General features: G+C 39.5%; 1 protein-coding gene across 3 annotated transcripts in view; it reads right to left on the bottom strand.

The window, feature by feature from the left end:
* The window catches only part of SCAF8 (SR-related CTD associated factor 8), a 75,012-nt gene that overhangs the window by 16,202 nt on the left and 40,434 nt on the right, over nt 1-18,376 (bottom strand). For 2 of the 3 annotated variants that reach the window (XM_033144043.1, XM_033144047.1), the window contains exon 20: nt 15,322-18,222. In XM_033144043.1, coding sequence (XP_032999934.1) covers nt 16,583-18,222 — 1,640 coding nt within the window. In that variant the 3' untranslated portion in view covers nt 15,322-16,582. Of the gene's footprint in view, nt 1-15,321; nt 18,223-18,376 lie in introns of those variants that run through there. The other variant, XM_033144044.1, reaches the window with a different exon arrangement.

Genomic DNA, 18,376 nt, shown 5'->3' with positions numbered 1-18,376 from the left:
GTAAAATTTGCTTTTCTGGCTTTTGGCAAGACTGCATGCACACAGGTAACAAGCAAATGTGATCCGTAAAGATTCCAGACTTCTGACAAGCTGTGTGGCAGACCGCTGCCACTGGGATAAAATTGGGGGAACAAGAATGAGCAATACAAGACTTCAACATTTATTAAGAATTTGAATTATTAGCATTACACTAATAGTGTATGCAACACCTTCCAGAGTTACATTAAAAGAAGAGACTAGTCTTGCTACCAAATTGCTTAAATCTTAAATACACAGTGGGGATACTGTCCTCAACTGTGGCTTGGGTGGGGGGTAGAGATATATAAAAGTGTTGGGTAGGTAGAATGTATGTAAATTGTCATTATAGCTGCTGAAAGCTTGCTTACAGGCGAGGATGTTGTGCAACATGTATTACATACATATATGTAAAGAATATGTTATTTCTGACTTGGAGAAACATGAATAACCAATGTGGCGCCCTCCTAATGTTCTGAGACTGCAACATCATCTCTAACCACTGACCATACTGACTGGGGCTGCAGTCCAATCATGTCAGCAATCCCTGCCCTACATCTTTTATCTAATGTCACTCATCTAAAGCAAAAAGGAGTGCGTGCACAGACACCCCTCATAGAAATGGGACCTCTCTCCTGTATATCAAAAATAAAAGTTGCTGCTATTCTGCACTGTGTACATAATAATTTGCTAGTACTGTAAGATAAATAGAAAGCACCAAACTGCCTAGCAACATCAATTAAAGAGGTAAATAAAGAAATCTTAATACCACCAAGTTTGTGGCCTTACACCAGCCAGTCTTTCATTCAATCTATTTCTTTCGGAGTTCCAGTCCTTCCACATTTAATAGGCAACCCGTAAACATATAATAAACAGAACCTTACAAATGTTAAATCTCCCACCTTCTTTACCATCCTCCCTCTGGTTGCCAGAACGTTTGGTTAATCTTTTCAGGAAAGTGTTTCTAGAATCTACTGGCAGCTACTGAGAACTCCTCATTGGCCCCCTTGCTGTCCTAAAACATGGACCTGGTAGGATGGCTAGGAGGTTGTGGGGGTTTGGTCAACGGGGTCAGGTTCTCCTCATATCCACCCCTTACAAAGATACTGTGAGCATTTAATAATTGCATTTTTACAAACGCTTAGTACCTAACTAAACTATGTGCTGTGATGAGTTATGAGACTCACAAAAATCCACGCGCGCACACACACTGGTATTCAAGTAGATTTTTCTCAGAGTAAAACCACTGAAATTAATTAGTTAGGGCCATTAATTTTAATAAGTCACCTATACTGTGCTGTGAGCATAATAATGCTGTTAACAAAACATTCATTCTGCAGCACTGAGTTGAATGAGGATGATATGGTCCAAGAGGATGGATAACAAAAGCATGAAGCAGAACACCCAGGCTGCAGTCCTAATCCCGGTGCTACTACAGTGATGATAGTGATGATGATATTGGTAACAACAACAACAAAAAATCTCCCCTGAAGTAAATGGGGAACTGAGCAACAAACACACTCTTAGGCTACATTTCTCATCCCACTTGCAATGGTGCTGTTGCTGCTGATGGTGATAACCTTTTAATGAGGGTGAAAGAGGAAAGCGCAAAATATGGTCTGAAGCTCAACATCAAAAAAACTAAGATCATGGCCACTGGTCCCATCACCTCCTGGCAAATAGAAGGGGGAGGCAGTGAGAGATTTCACTTTCTTGGGTTCCATGATCACTGCAGATGGTGACAGCAGTCACGAAATTAGAAGACGCCTGCTTCTTGGGAGAAAAGCAATGACAAACCTAGACAGCATCTTAAAAAGCAAAGACATCACCTTGCCAACAAAGGTCCGTATAGTTAAAGCTATGGTTTTCCCAGTAGTAATGTACGGAAGTGAGAGCTGGACCATCAAGAAGGCTGATCGCCGAAAAATTGATGCTTTTGAATTATGGTGCTGGAGGAGACTCTTGAGAGTCCCATGGACTGCAAGAAGATCAAACCTATCCATTCTCAAGGAAATCGGCCCTGAGTGCTCACTAGAAGGACAGATCCTGAAGTTGAGGCTCCAGTACTTTGGCCACCTCATGAGAAGAGAAGACTCCCTGGAAAAGACCCTGATGTTGGGAAAGATGGAGGGCACAAGGAGAAGGGGACGACAAAGGATGAGATGGTTGGACAGTATTCTCGAAGCTACTAACATGAGTTTGGCCAAACTGCGGGAGGCAGTGAAGGATAGGCGTGCCTGGCGTGCTCTGGTCCATGGGGTCACGAAGAGTCGGACACGACTGAACGACTGAACAACAACAACAACAAAATCTCTTTCAAAGGAAATAGGAAATTGTGCAAAGAGCACGAGAGAACAACAGAAACACTTAGCAAGCCATACCTGTCTCTCATTTCCACAAAAGCCTCCAGAATTATATCCCCTCCCAACTATCAACACACATTTCCTCTAGCATGTGGGTGGTATTCAATGCTAGTTCTTCTCAGAGTAGAATCCTGAAAGGGCAATGCCACACAAAAGAAGACCGTTCCATTGTATCTGGAACCAGGAATCTTGGTTTACAATAAATGATGGTTAATTGTTGAGTCAGGCAATTTCAAACCATAATTAAGGAGCTGGCTTGTTTAACAAACCAATGTTGTAAACCAGTATTCCTGGTTCATGCAAGATTCCTTGAAACTCTAAATAAATTAGGTAGAAATCAGCTTCCCATCTATATATAATACAAAACTGGAGGAGGGGTTGGAGCTTACAGAAATCTGCTGGGATTAGCTATGCTATGAAGCCCCTGGTGGTGAACACCACTAAACTGCTGATCGCTGCTGGCTTGCTGTCATCACCAATCACCTGGTTGGCTCTGACTTCAAGCCTCCCTTGACAAGGCACAACAGGGAGCACTTTAAGGCTGTTCATTGTTCATTGACAGCTGCATTTCTGGCTGTCATCACATACGACATCAGGTGTGGGGCAGGTTACCGGTACATGCATTGGGGGAAATAGTCACACCAGCCAAATTGGGACCCATGCCAGACCTAATTAGGCCCACAGGCTCTCCACTTGTGTACCAAACCATGATTTTAACATTATGTGCAAACAGACCCCATTCTGGAGCCATTTATACACTGTTTTAGCTGCACAATTGCCTCTACCGGTACTTCCACAGTCACTCCTAAGCTGTTCCTGGGTAGCATTTACACCTCCTACCTACGTGACAATAGTAGATTGTAGAGTTACATGCAATGGTAACAGTATCTGACCCATTAAGCAGATGTGTAAACACAATTAACAGTGTCTCCCACTGGCCCAACTGGTGATGCCTTCTCTGTAGTGGCATCCTGACTGTGGAACACTATCCTGACAGAGATGTGCTTGTGCCCCACACCAAAGTCATTCCACCAAAAGCTAAAGATCCACTTGTTTATCCAGGGGCTTTGGGGAAGGGTAGATTTGGCTGATGACCCGTTATTCTTTGAAAGCTGCACTGCAAATTCTGTATTTTACTGATGCTATTGCAGGTTTCCAAAGTTGTGATTTTATTTGTATTCTTTGCTGATCTATGCACCACCCTGGGATCCTAATGGAGGAATGGCAGGGTATAAATAAAAATAGTAATAAAAAAATGAAAGATGTAATTATTCTGGAGAGTGGTTTGGGAGCAACCACAGTAGTGGCAGCAACCACACAGCTCTCGAGGTAAGATATAGAAAGTATTAAGAGGACATGATTGGAGTTTTTCGAGGATTAAATTATCATGAACTAGATCACTGGTGAAAAGCTGTTGTACTGTTACCAAAGCATTCATTAGGCACTACAAAATCTTTATACAGTATAAAATTTGAAAGTTTGAGGGTTCAACAAACTGACAAAATTTGTGACATAGCATGGGGTCCAGAATAAACCAAAGAATTTTTTTAAAGGAACTGGTTACAGGTGGGTAGCCGTGTTGGTCTGCCATAGTCGAAACAAAATAGAAAATTCTTTCCAGTAGCACCTTAGAGACCAACTGAGTTTGTTCTTGGTATGAGCTTTCGTGTGCATGCACACTTCTTCAGATACACTGAAACAGACGTCACTAAGCAATTTTGAATTGGTTACTTTCAAGGAGACAGCAATTGTGATTTTCTTTTAAAATCCCATATGTGTCAATGCAGTTTGACAAATCTAGAAATAATTTGCAACGGTCTGATGTTTTAAACTACTGTTTAAATCTGTGATCAGATACCTACTGTTATACAAACCTGATATTAATACCCACCACCACCAGTATGCTGCAGAAATGTAATCTTAAAAAAAAAGGGCAAAATGGATGTTATCTCCTATCTTACAACCAAAGCAGAAATTGGCCAATAACAAGGTGATCATTGCAAGTCACATTGATCAGAGACTAAATCTACAGAATTCCTGGAAATGTGTGTTACAGTGTCTTACAGCTTTGATTTTGTTCAAGTCACATTAATCCAATTTATTATCTTATTAGTGCCTTTCAATGCTGACAGAAGTACTGATGAAATTTGTCCTCCTAAAAGATGGGGTCAACGCTTACATCCAACTGTTCACTGCGTTCTGAAGGAGGCATCCTGCAGAAATCATCTCATCAAGAAGTTTGTTCCACATGTTGTTGGAATCAGGTTTTCAGTGTGGAGGCACCTACCATTTGGAACTCTCTCCTCTTACATATCAGACTGGTGGTGTCTTTTTGTCCTTTCAGTGAAGACCTTCCTATTTCAAAAGGTCTTTTAAGTGGAGGTCCCCGTCCCCCTGGGTATTGGATTTGATATGATATTGTGTTCTTTTATCATTGATATTTTTATTGCTCCAAGATGTTCCATAAGATGCACTCCACAAACAGAATGAAATAAAATGAATTAATAAAAAGCATCTTCCAAAAAGAGAGCACAAAGGAATCAAGGGTTAAGCCCTGAAAACAATAAAGTACTTATTTGCATGAGAAGCTGTGTGTTGATACTACCAGCTTTTCAGTTATTTCAGTATTTAATTGGATAACACAATGAAGTGATTAATTTACAGCTGAAGTTAGCAGACAGCATAAATGAAACTCCTTAGCTTATATATGGAGCTCAAAATTCAGTGCAAGCATGCAATGATCCACTGTGAAGTTGAGGTGTAACGTTAAAGAACCCCGAGAGACTGGCTGCTTATATTGATCCAGGATAATTTTAAATCAATGTCTGATTAACTTGAAGTGGGGAAGAGCTACGGCTCAGTGGTAGAGCATGCCAAAGCTTCACATTTCAATCCCCAGCATCTCCATGTTCAACTGAGAAAGGCTCTTGTCTGAAACACTTAAAAACTTCTGTCAATCAGTGGAGAGAGTAACAAGCTACATGAACCAATAGTCTGATGTGGTATAAAGAAAGTTATTGTGTCCTAGGTCAGACAGCAAAATAGTTTGCTGTCCATTTTCTTTTTTATCCTTTTTATCCCCTTACACAGCATCAAATGTGGCTGAGAAGAATCCACTAAAGTTCAAGAGCAGAATTTTGGGAGGTTCATTGGGAAGGAGTAGCCTGAAAAGTCCTGGTGCATGTGCAGAATGTTGCTTTCAAGCCTTTGGATCCTGGCTATCTTTGACAAATAGATACACTTTGGTATCTATCTAGGACAAGAACTGAGATACCGTACAAATGAGTGCTATGTTATACCAGAATATTCAAAATGTCCTTTATTCAACAATCACACCTCAAAATGTTAGTGTTAACCTGTGTCTTGCTAGATCCAAGGAACCATCAATTTCAGCAAACATGAGAGCAGCTATGATGAACTAAATTGGATGACAGCAATGGAAAAATCCTGCTCTTCAAAGGCTGCTTGGAAATGCTGCTGAATAGTGACAGCCAACACATGACTTTTGTATCTGGACTGGAGAGGAAGATTTTAAAAAGCTGTACAAAGATGCCAACGGATCAGCAAGTGTTATTGCATATGGTGAAACACTTGGGCTGTTTTGGAAGAAGATATTGAGATGCGTCACACATACTGTACTGGCACTGGGACATGTCACAGTGACCTGTGTGAAGTCAATGGTGATTGGCAGAGATACGAAGTGCACCTTCCACTAGATCAGGTTGTTAATGATGCAGAATGCTTAAAAGATTAGAAGAGGGTGTACAGCTTTATTTCCAGTTTACTTTTCTTCTTCACACTACACTACAGCTACCTTTCTTTTCTGTCCTTATGGTTTTATCTCCTTATCTCTTTTCTTTTTTACTGTTGTAAAAAAAGAGAGGAGTGGTAGATAATAACTTTTCTCTACAATTATAAGACAGTGTGGAATAGCCAGAAAACCAGATGATATGGACTGGAGTGAGTTTTAGATGCAAGCACTGGATTCTTATTCAAACTGCTTTAACAGCTTGGACAATGGCATGCCATTTCTTATATATTATTCTGTCAGTTGCCATTCTATGCTTTTTCCATGGTACTGCCAGAATAGGGGGGATAATTCTGCCATATTGCAGTAAGCTCAACTGAAAACCCCTCCCCTTAATTAGACAGTGTAATTCCATATATTAAGACACCACCAGTAAATCTTTAGGTAAGCTGCAGATGCGCAGCTATGAAGGTCAATTTCATTTGTAAGTAACACACACACATAATTTTAGTAAATGTCTCTTCCATGAAATTGTATCTTTGATACAATCATTTTATATAGTCTAAAATCTCTCTTGACATAAATATCCCATTTTCCCACAACTGAACCAAGGGTTTCCTTTTTATACCTGATTCTTTAAAATGATCTTTCTTGCTGGCCCCTGCTTCTCATTTACAACTGTGAGGTGAATTCTATTTTACTGCACAGAAAATATTTCATGAAAAAGTGAAAGGCAATTATGGGCAAACTTTACAGCAGCTATATTTCAAGAAGCAATTGAAAACTTAGGAATTGCTTTTGAGATCACTTTCAGGCCCTATTAGAAGACATTTCCCCCCTTAAGGGATGACAGTTTAATGCATACTTGGTTTGATTATAATGTTAGGCTATGCACACTGTGGGTGGAAGGGGGAATGGAAATGTAAGAAAAGGCATGTACCATTTCTTGGCTGCCTATCAAGTTTCTTAAAAAAATTAAAGCCTTCAAAAATAAGGTACAACAAAACTAAGCTCCTTCACTTCTATTTTTAGCTGAACATTGTACAGGTGGGCTGGCATTAACCTACCTCTTGCGTTTATAGGCTACTGAAGGAATGTAGTGTTAGCACTGCGCTGTAAATTTGTGTTTCCACTTTTCACAATGAAAGCAGCACTCTCAGTGGGTAGACATACCCTTTACATTTTCACCTTTTTCACTGAAGGAAAATGGATTCTGTTTAGGAAGTTTTTCCTGAATAGAGGAACATTTGTTGCCTTTTGTCTTACCCTAAAAAACAGTAAGAAAATATTCTTTCAACGCTGATTAAAGTGTCACAAAAGCTGCCCTTTCTTTTGGTTTAGACATAATGATGACTTGTAGGACCGTGAGTAATGGGAAATGGTTTGCACGCACCAGGAAGGGAGTATCAAAATGAACAAATAGCCCTAAAGAATATAGCACAAGTACACATGGCCACCAGAATGCTAAGTATAATGAAGCCAGATAAAGAACCAAAAGCTAGCTCAGATACCTTTTTCAATAACTCCCAACTGTACATCTACGTTAACTGCTTTACTTATTCAGCATCTACAAACACCTTTCAGGAGCAATTTGATAACTTTCATTAGTCACCTTTCATGAGCATCTCGTATTAGGGAATCAATGCTGTGGTTATCCAATGTTCCCTTGTATTGATGAATCAACTAGAATCAACTTGTCGCATGTCTCCCAACAATCTGACACAACCAAATTTACACACAGTGGTGGATCTTTTGTGCACTTTTTGTGGATATGATGCAGATAGCAGGTGCTATTTCCCAAATAGCAGAAGCACACTTTATTCTTACATTTGAAAAGGTTTGTTTTCAGATTGTGTAAGTGTCAGAATACCCTCTAAGGAGCTGTCAGGGAACTGCCACCTGGCCCGCTGAGGGGACCAGAGGGACTTTTGGGATACAGGGAGCCCCAATGCCAACTGTGCAGCAGCACCTCTTCCAGCGCGGAAAGCAGCCACACCTCCAATGGGGAGGAAAGGGAAGGAACCAGCTTGGTGGGGAGAGGGCTTGGGGATGCTATGGAGAGCCCCAGCGCCAAACCCAGCCAGGAGCGGCAAACAGGGAGAGGGCTTGGGGATGCAACAGAGACCCTGCACTCACCTTGCCTGGCTGGTCAGGAGGGGGGCACACCATTTCCGTCGCCCCAATTGCACAGAGGGGTGAAATGCAAAGAGGGTAGGAGGAGACTTGGGGTGCTGAAGTTCTTATGCTGGGGAAAGAGCCGGAAGGGGCCACTCCTGGATTCTGCTAGTGACTGAGACGGACATGTACTTTGTAGCTCTGCACTGTAAATAGTTTGCACAATAAACCTGTAAACAGACAGGTTGGGCTCCTGCCTCGTTACTCGTGAGACACCACCACTCGGACCCTACAGGAGCTTAGCCCCACGGGTTCAAGTGCAGGTGGAAGGGAACATAACTCAGTGGCAGAGCACATGCTTTTGCAGGTCTCTGGTTCAATTCCTGGCACCACCAATTAAATAAAAGATCAGCTACCAGATATGGAGAAAGCCACATGGATCTATGGACCCAGTATAAGGAAGCTTCCTAAGAAAGCAGTCCACAGCACTGAACTGACTTATAGAGATTCAAAAAGCAAATGGGCACGTATGGGCAATCTCTGATATAGAGAACAGCCTCCTCTAGGAGTCTGTACTTTGAATTCATGGACAGTTCTCTAATAGCACAGGATTTATTGGCATCAACTTAATTGCAATATTTTTAGTCAGATGAGCAACACAGAGACTATAGTATATAGTTCAGGCGCCACAAATGAATTAAATTACCACCATTAAATGTAATTCAAATGTTTTACTCCTTCCAATACTGAACTAGGTAATTAAGCACCTATCAGTCGGGAAGCAAAATGAGGCCACCCAAAAATAAAATAGTGGTTCCCCTGTACTTGGGGAAACAGGTATGCAGAAGTATATTAGTTTGCATGTTTCTTTTAAATGGTCCTGAGAGTTTCTAGGACATACAGAATGCTGAAGGCATACAGGCAAAAAGTTAGTAACTATTTTCCTTTCTTTCCCATCTCCAAATCTGAAGCACAACTACGAGTGTCTTGATTTACACTGACTGGAGCCCTGAACAATAGCATTTCAGCTATCGACAGGGATATTGCATGTTTTCTAAAGCTGGTGTCCACCTGTCTTTTCTTAAAACAAAAACCGCAGAGGAAAGATTGACTCCAAATTCTACTAGTGATTTTTAAAATCTCAAACTCTTGAAGAAAAACTATAATTACTGATGAGAAGTTGGTGACATGGTTGAGTGAGAATCTGATGTTCTAGAGCTTATTATCTTCAGTTTTAGTAAACTTTAGCAAAGAAGAAACCCGGGATTTTTTGGGGAGGAAAAGAGAGACATCTTGGAGAATGGATCCTCATTGCACCAGTGATCACAGGATACTTTTTCAGGTCCTCAGTGCTCTATAATATCTAGTATCTGCCAAAGAAAATTATTTGCCTGCACATCAAAATTAAAATCTGAGCTAATGGACCATATTTAAACTTCTTGTATGCACTTTCAGGATCCAAGGAGGAATAAGCCTTGGTTATGGGGAAACAAGAAAAGATAGAAAAACGAACCATATATAATGTTGGAAAGAAAAGGGTTGTGGTGATAGCAAAGCAAAGGGACATAATAAAGAGCCAATAGGTTCATATGGGGCACAGAGGGGAGAGAACCATTGTGCAAGCTGAAGTCCTTCTGCTGACTGTATCTGTTAGTTGAATCCCATCCATTACATTTATAGTAATTATTTCTGAAATTCTATCTATACATATACATTAGCATATGCAAATCCATGTGGGTTTTTAAATTATTAACAAGGTGTTAAGTTTCAGAGGGGACCAAGTTGCAGAGGAGGGCTAGGTGACTAACAAAAGGCTCAAACATCCTTTCAATCCTACATGCTTTTCTTCAGTAGGGGAGGAGCAGCCTCCTCAGCCCCACATTGCCTAGAACTGGCAAAACATCCCCCATGAGCAATAAGCTTATTTACTACCAATACTTCTTTCTCAAAACCATTTAGAACAGAGGCACCAACGTTCTGTGCTTCTCTAAGCACATAGCTCCAAAACCGCCCCTTACTGAGAAGCAAGCATCCTTGCACTTTAAGCAGGTCAACAGAAGTGTAGTAATGGCAACAGAAGATGCTGCATAGAATCCAATGCAGTACTAAGTCTCTTGTTCCATCGGCGCACAGATTTTTCTTTGTGGAATGGAACACTTCCCCCCTGCACAGGGGAAGTGCTATTGTGCGAACAAAAATCATTGCACTGATGGGATGCAGTAGTTGAATACCATCCACAGATACCACAGAGACAGCCTGGAGCAGCTCCAAATTTTGAAGGTTTCAGTTTGAAATTGTGGCTGGGCCCTTAGCTAAAGCCGTTTACAGATGCCTCGTAGCAACACCTTTGTCAATGTTGCATTTCCATGCATGTTTCCCCCACTAAAATAAAGAAAGTCTCAACATTTTCCTTCAGTAAGATTCTGTATTTCCTTAACATTCTATAAACATAAATTGCCAAAACTGAATAGCATAGATGTTTGGTGGTGGATTACTTCTTTCATATATAAAGTCTATGCAAGGAAAGTAAAAAAATAACTATCCTGCTGGGTTGGATTACTGCCTGGTCTCTGATGGTAGTGAGTACTAAATGTATCCCCCCCTTTACCTCTTAACCTCTGCATTTCATTGTTTTTGGATTTTTTTTAAAAAAGCTTTACTTAGTTTTTTGTGCTGTTTTTAACTGGAGTTGTGATTTTCAATGTTTTACTCCATTTGCTGCTGCACTGGACATGAGCATTGTTATGAAAATTACAACAGCTGCATGTTTGACTGCAAAAATTTATGAGTTTATCTCAGCTAAGACCTTGAAATTGATGGAAATATATGCTTATTTAGTACACATTTATATGCACTTTTAATACTTTACATCACGGGTGAGGAATTGAATCTGGTAGGCCAGATTGTTATCTCCCTCAGCCCACCACCCACAGCCCAAGTCTGGTAGGTGGATGAGGCCCCCTAGTTGTTAATCACCTGATGATGACATCAGGTGACCTGTTTTTGCTCACAACTTACTTTCAAACCATGTGGGTAAAGGTGTAGCCCATGAAAAGCACTATGTGAGGGGCTTTGCTATGCAGTGCTCCAAAAGTGCAGCAATCAGCTGTGCATAAGTGCAACACAGTTTCACAAGCCTCTTGCATAGCATGCCAGAAGCCTGAAATATGCATCCTTACCTTTCCCTACAAATGGCATCATATAATGGGACTGGTGGGTGTGGCTTGGCTACAGTGGCCTGGTGGACCTAATTATGCCTGTGGAACAAAAATGCCCTACACTGGGTTCATGTTAATGAAAGTATTTTTCGGCAGAATTAAACCAAGGACACAATGTTCTAGGTCGTAATCAGTGCAAGAGTATTCTGCTCACAGTGCAAGCGTATTTCAAAACATTCAATTTATGGCAGTTCTATGGTATTTTACTTATTTTTCTAATGCATTAAGAGAAAATTCTTCAACGCTGGCGATAAAAGTAAGTAAAATAATGTATAAGTAGTTTCCATTCCCCATGTGCTCCATCTTGCCACCATGTGTAACTTTGTGGGACAGCAGCAACACTTACAACTACCGGTAATTCTATTTTAGAGTTGCTTGAGGTCTGGCAGAAAAACACCTGTGAATGCTCCAACAAATAGGATACTTTATCCCATATATATTTTGAAGTCCTGAATCAGGTGACCCAGCGTGTACTACGCACCATTCTTCCCTGTGTCTCTGGGGCTGTTTGCATGCCATGTATGTTCTAATGTCTGTCTGCACTGAAAGTGGACAGGAAAGGGAAACAAAAGAAATGCTGCATGCTTACACAAGCTTTGAAATCTAGTTTGGGATTGTAAATTTTCAATCTATCCATGCTTCTAAAGGTTCCAATCCCAAGCTTCGTGATAAAACTGAAGAACTGGTCTGTTTCAAAAGTATAAATACACAAAGGTTCTTCGGTGCTTAGCATGAGAAAATTGCTATGTTACATCATTTTCACTTTTAAGGTCATTCTATTGTTGGGTATGATTTACAACAAACATGAGGACTAAGGTGGAGAAAAGTGAGGTAAAAACAGCTTTCAAAAGAAAAATTTCAGAAATCATGGGTGTCAGAGGTTAACTAGCTCAGTTCTTGTTTGAGAAACTGTTCAAGAACAATTATATCTGCCTATCATTTTCAAAATGCCATTTCTGAAAATCACATTTGTAGGGAGTGCAAAAACTTGTCAGCTCTACTCCATAAATAAAACAAAGATAGCTTAATTTAAAAGTGAACAAGCACAAGCCCCCCCGAGGTTAAATTTCATTGAATGTCAAGACTGCAATCCCCACTGAACTCAATGGAGTCAGTTCTGAACAAACAATGCTGTAATAGTAATAACCAGGAAACAAAGAAAATCAAGTTTTATGCTTAAAGAATCTGACTGATGTCTTAAAACAGCTTACATATTTAAAAAAAAATAAGTCATCTGGCTTACTCACTTGTGATTTGAAACAAGAGGTTTTAGATTAATTATCCAAATATACGCTTTGTTTAAAGTAGTTCTGATTATGAGGATATATGATTTTACATTAATAATAGGAACTATGCAAAGTGTTACTGATGACTTACAGGTTTATGAACTGCAACAGAATCAGAACCATGCCTATCAGATGTCTAGATAATTTATGTATGTTCAAATGTAGTCACTGAGTGAAGATCAATTTTAACCAAAAGAATTTACTTTCCGGGGATTGTCAATGCATTTTCCTAAGAAACTGCAAAATACTGCAGGGACTGTCAGTTGTAATATTCCATGTGTATTCGTGGCCAATATGAGTTAGCTTATTTTAAACAGAATGAAACAACAGATTTAATTAATCCTCATGCAGTGCTGTCAAATTATTGAGTTGTAGGAGAATAATTTTATTGATCAATAAAATTTGCAAAATATTTTATCTACTTATTTGGAATCTGGAATATATTTCCTATTATAACACCACATCAGTCAAAATTAACATGCTAAAAGCCATTATACCATCAGTGAAAGAATACTGCCAGTTGCTTCACTTGACTGTGTCATATTACTAAAAGCAAGCCCTTAGCAATTTCAACCTAAAATGCAAAATATCTGCTATGTGTGGGTACAAAATAACAGGAAAATAACAGGGAAGGAAAATCTGTCCAGCAACACTTCCTCAACGTTACTTAACAATCTGGGTGGAAAACTTTAGTTTGCCATTAAAGCTGATGATCTAATTGACAGATTAGTCACTATATAATTCCACTTACTAAAGCTATTGACTCTAGCTAGCATCACAAAGAACAAAACAGATCCTTTCAACTAGAAGACTCAGAAAGCAGACTTGGAGCCCAAATTTTGAACTTTGCCTTAACAGAATGCCACAACTCAGACTAATTTAACCATAACTAAAACCTTTGGTGGAAAACATACATATTGTTGAATAATAAAAGGCAGGAGTCTTGTCTTTCTTTCTTAGCCTATTCCGATAATAAGTGACAGTACTCAAAAATATACCATTCTGTATGCAACTGTATTGATGTATAGATTCTAATCAGTTAAATACTAATAATACCAGTGTTGCTACATTCATTATTTTAACTATTAAAGTCTTAAAGACCTGCAGGATTGCCTAACACAGCTCATCACTTAGGCCAAACTTTCTATCCAGAATATAACACTTGACAAACATCCAGACCTATGGAATCTGGATAACACCAGTTCCAGCAAGAATATTTAACAATCTTTCTCCCAAAATAGGGAAATGCAAAGACATTCAACCTATTACATTATTCCAGATTAGCACACAAAAACCCTTCAGGATTGCATGCAGGATCACACTGGTGTGTCAATAAAAGTGACCCAATTCCTTCACTGAATATGAAAATTACCTTAAATTATGAAAGTCCAATGAATCTGAATCCATTTTAACAGCCAGACCACCAACAGTCTGGTGCATTTTTAATGTATATCAACAGACAATAGTGTACAGGTTTCCGTTCTGGAATGAAAGATAGAGAACTCAAGCTTTCCTAAGCAACAATGCAACTGTAAATTGGATTGCCCTTCCCAAACAGCAATTACTAAACATCATGGCAACAAAAAGATACCTTCTAGTAATGGCTGTGTTCTAGTTATTCATGGACTCTTTTCAAGTATTGCATTATTTCAATTTCTTAGGGGGGAAAGTTAACTTTGTAAGACCTGACAGATAAGCATTGCTTCTCTCTCTCTCTCTCTCTAAATTATTTTCTACATAAAATGTTACGTTTATGCAACACTCTCAACGTTATTATTAAAAGGTGGGATCCAAATAGCATTGCTTTGCTAATAGAAGACATCAGTCAGCAAAATGGAGGACAATTTGTGGTGGTTGCTCTTCCCCCCCATCAGCCTGCACTGCCTCCCTAATTTGGTCTAGAGGGTTTCCCAATCTTCTTGAACAGACTTTAGGATTTTGCAGGAAGGGGGAATTGCCTCAAATAGCCTTCCATTCTACTGATAAATGTCAGTGGAGTAATACTGAGTTCCACCCATAGTCTTTTACCAGGTTGTATTGTGAGAGGATGAGTAAGAAATGTAGAAAATATAGTTTGCTTTTTTAAAAAAGAAAGGACCATATGACAGTACGATGCCAACCTGTCTATTTTTTTGCAACTAACAGGTCCTAAAAATATTTTCATCTTTTAGTAGGAAGAATCACATTTTTGGGGCTGCATTAAATTTTTAGAAACTAGTCTGCTAAAAATTTAACCAACTAGATGGTAGTACCTAATATTTAAGGAGCTCGACAACCAGATACCTGGGATTTTTTTCCAGCCTCATCTAACAGATATAAGATGCGTAACTAATCAAATGGTTATATTAGTGTTAATTACTGGCATGGTAGCCATTTTAGTAACAGAGCAATCTTATGTATGACTACTCAGAATAAAGTTTCACTCCTAGGTAAGCATGTATAGGATTGCAGCCAGGATGATCTGAAGTGGCCAGCTATTTGTTATAAGCTAATGGTGTTTTGTTTCATTTTGTTCTTAAAGAGGTTCAATTACGTTTTAGGCAAAAACCATGGACCAGATATTCACTGCAAGAAGATAATCACAAAGTATTTTAATGCTACCACTTTCTATCCAGAACACTGTAACTATTACAAAAAAGGACAATTCAAACATTTTCTTCAATATTTGCTTCAAACATAACCACACTTAAAAAAACAAAAACAAATAAAATCTTACTATACACCCTCCCTTCAGAGCATATTGGACTCCACCTTCTAAAGCAATCAAAATTTAGAAGAGCAAATGTTAATTTGATTTAACCTATCACATCAGCTTTTATCATCTTCTTGCTATCTAAAGAAGGTGAAAGACAATTTTTCATTTTATAACCTAATTCCATTTCAGTTTTATTTAACTGTCTACATTATTCTGTGAGTGTGTGCACATACACAATCACACACAGAAGCAGTGGTATCTACATACAGTTTTACACAAATATTTACATACATATGTTATACACAAACTAATGCGATTCCATGATTTATTTACTTTTAAGTAGAAAGGCATATGCTTTTGTAGCATACTTAATTGTTGCACTGGTCTTACAAGAGTACTATAAACCTTTTGCAACAATCAGCTAAAGCACAGTTCATTCAGGATTTTATAGATTGTATATAAAAAATACAATACCTAGAATGCTTATCAAACAAATAATGCTTTATTGGCATCTAAAAAAAACATTAAAATGTTAATTTTTCAATTTTTTAACCCACTGCAGTACGAGAAACAAATCACAGACACGTACTTTTGAGAAATAAGAGACTATAATGCAGAAATATCAAGAACACACCATTCTCTGTATTATTTATGCTCCTTTTTTCCTTTTGGCCAAACTGTAGGAACATACAGTATCACAGCTCTGCCTATGCTTTAAAATTCTGCAGCAGCCTAAAAACCTGGACAAGATACACCAGCACCTGTTTTCAAGTATAACAATTTCCATGGCCAACCTAATAGCAGTATCTAAAAATTTCAATTTCTTCCATAGGAAGTCTTTGTTTGTTTGACAAGCTGTTATTTATCCTTGTGAAGTAAAAGCAAGTGGGGCAAGTTTGTGTTTTGTCAGAAAAAAATAAAAGAAAAGAAAAGAAGGAAAGTTTACCTACCATGTTCAAATTAAGAACAATTTTCTATACAGGTCAGTTGTACAGCTATTTAAGTGAAAGATGAACATGAACATTAGATTAACTTAATTCTGGCAGACAAAAGTGAACTACTAAGGTCCAGTCAGCAATTCAACTATTACAGAGAGAGATGACAACTTTACAAAAGGTATCTTTTTACCTACTGAGTGATGATTATGTCCCCTCAGTTTCTGTGCTTTCTACCACTGGTTCACTTTCTAATTCAGCTTCTGTGTCACTCTTCTCTTTTTTTGTGTCACTTGAAGTTGCCAGCTTTTCATAAAGTTCTGGTTCACCCTGTACTTGCGCTGCAGGTGGCTGACTCTCTGTCTCCGCATTTTCACCATTAACTTGGGGCACACTGTCAGTTTTTTGTTGAGAAGTGCCACCTTCAAAAAATTCAAACGCTCTTGGATGTGGAGGGGGTATCCAGTTGTTCTGTATTCTCTCTCTCCCAAATCTGTTTCCATTAATTTCTCTGCCAAAATTAAAATCTCTGTCATCCCTGTCCCTCTGCCTTTCCCAAGGTCTTCGGCGATCATCAAAGTCTCTGTGAGTGTCCTGTTCAAGTCCCCGGTTCCAAGTTGGGCCACTTCGATTTTCAAATCTGTAGTTTGTTTGACGATACCTTTCTCGGTCTTCCTGGAAGCTTTTAAGACCACCAAATGTAGGAAATGCATGGTGCTCTCTTTCATCATAATCTCCTCTTTGTCCCCAGTGCTTATCTGAATTGAAAGCAAAATGGTCTCTCCTACCAAGGCCCTCCATGCCTGGTCTTCCAAAGTTCTCTCTTAAATCTATGTGTGGCCTGCCAAGATGTTCTCTTCCATCTACTGGAGGTCTTCCTAGACTTTCTCTTGGATCTAGTGGTGGCCTTCCAACTGAATCCCTCATATCCACTGAAGAGGTCCGATTAATGTTCTCCCTATTTTCCACTGGAGGAAAGCGATAGTCTCTATCTCCTTCTTGCTGAATGCTGTCATCTCCAAGCGCCAACCTTTTATCTGGATTAGACATGTTATCAACACTTTGTCTACCAGAAGTTCCAAATGGTCTCTCTGTTTGAGTAAACAAATCTCCTGAAAGGAAAGCTCTAGGTGGAGGAAGGGATGGGTCAAGGATTGCTGGAGGAGGAATGCTATGCTGTAGTGGTATTCCAGGCTGCAGGAGAGGAAATCGTGGCCCAGGTGGCTGTGACATTAGTCCGGAGCGGATATCTACTAGAGGCATTCCAGGCAACCTTTGACTAGCAATAGTTAAATGGGGTACATTTTGAATTCCAGTGTGTGGCTGTAACCCTAAAAGTCCAGAGCCACTTGAAATATTTGGTGGTGGTAATCCTAATAGTCCAGAACTACTTGAGACAATTGGTGGTGGCAATCCCAGAATCCCAGAGTTGCTTGATACAATAGGTGGTTGGAGTGCTGCCAAAAGCCCAGAACTACTTGACACTATAGGTGGCTGGACTCCTGACAAAAGTCCAGAGTTACTTGACACTATGGGTGGCTGGAGTCCCATTAGAAGGCTGGAGCTGCTTGAGACAGTCATGGGCTGGAGTCCTGCCAGAAGTCCAGAGCTGCTTGAGACACTTGGAGGCTGGACACCCGTCAAAAGCCCAGAGTTGTTTGAAGCATTAGGTGGCTGAACTCTTGTCAAATGTCCAGAGCTGCTTGACACACTGGTTGGCTGCACAAGCCCAGAACTACTTGAGACACTAGGTGGCTGTATTCCCCCTACAAGCCCCGAACTGGTTGAGACACTTGGTGGTTGCACTCCCCCAATAAGTCCAGAACTGCTTGAAACATCATCTGGAACTGAAAGGCAAATACAAAAATTTAAGTCAGCAGAAAAAAGAGTACATACTATGAAATAGCTAATTTTCTTTTTTTAATCAGCTACTTGTGTTGCTTAAAGCTGTAACAGTTTCATCTCTGAGTTGGATTAAACCAAGATCAACATTTATCGGTT

This window comes from Lacerta agilis, chromosome 3, assembly GCF_009819535.1.
Source record: "Lacerta agilis isolate rLacAgi1 chromosome 3, rLacAgi1.pri, whole genome shotgun sequence".
In the NCBI taxonomy this organism is placed as follows: domain Eukaryota; kingdom Metazoa; phylum Chordata; class Lepidosauria; order Squamata; family Lacertidae; genus Lacerta; species Lacerta agilis.
This window is presented reverse-complemented; position numbering and strand designations above follow the sequence as displayed.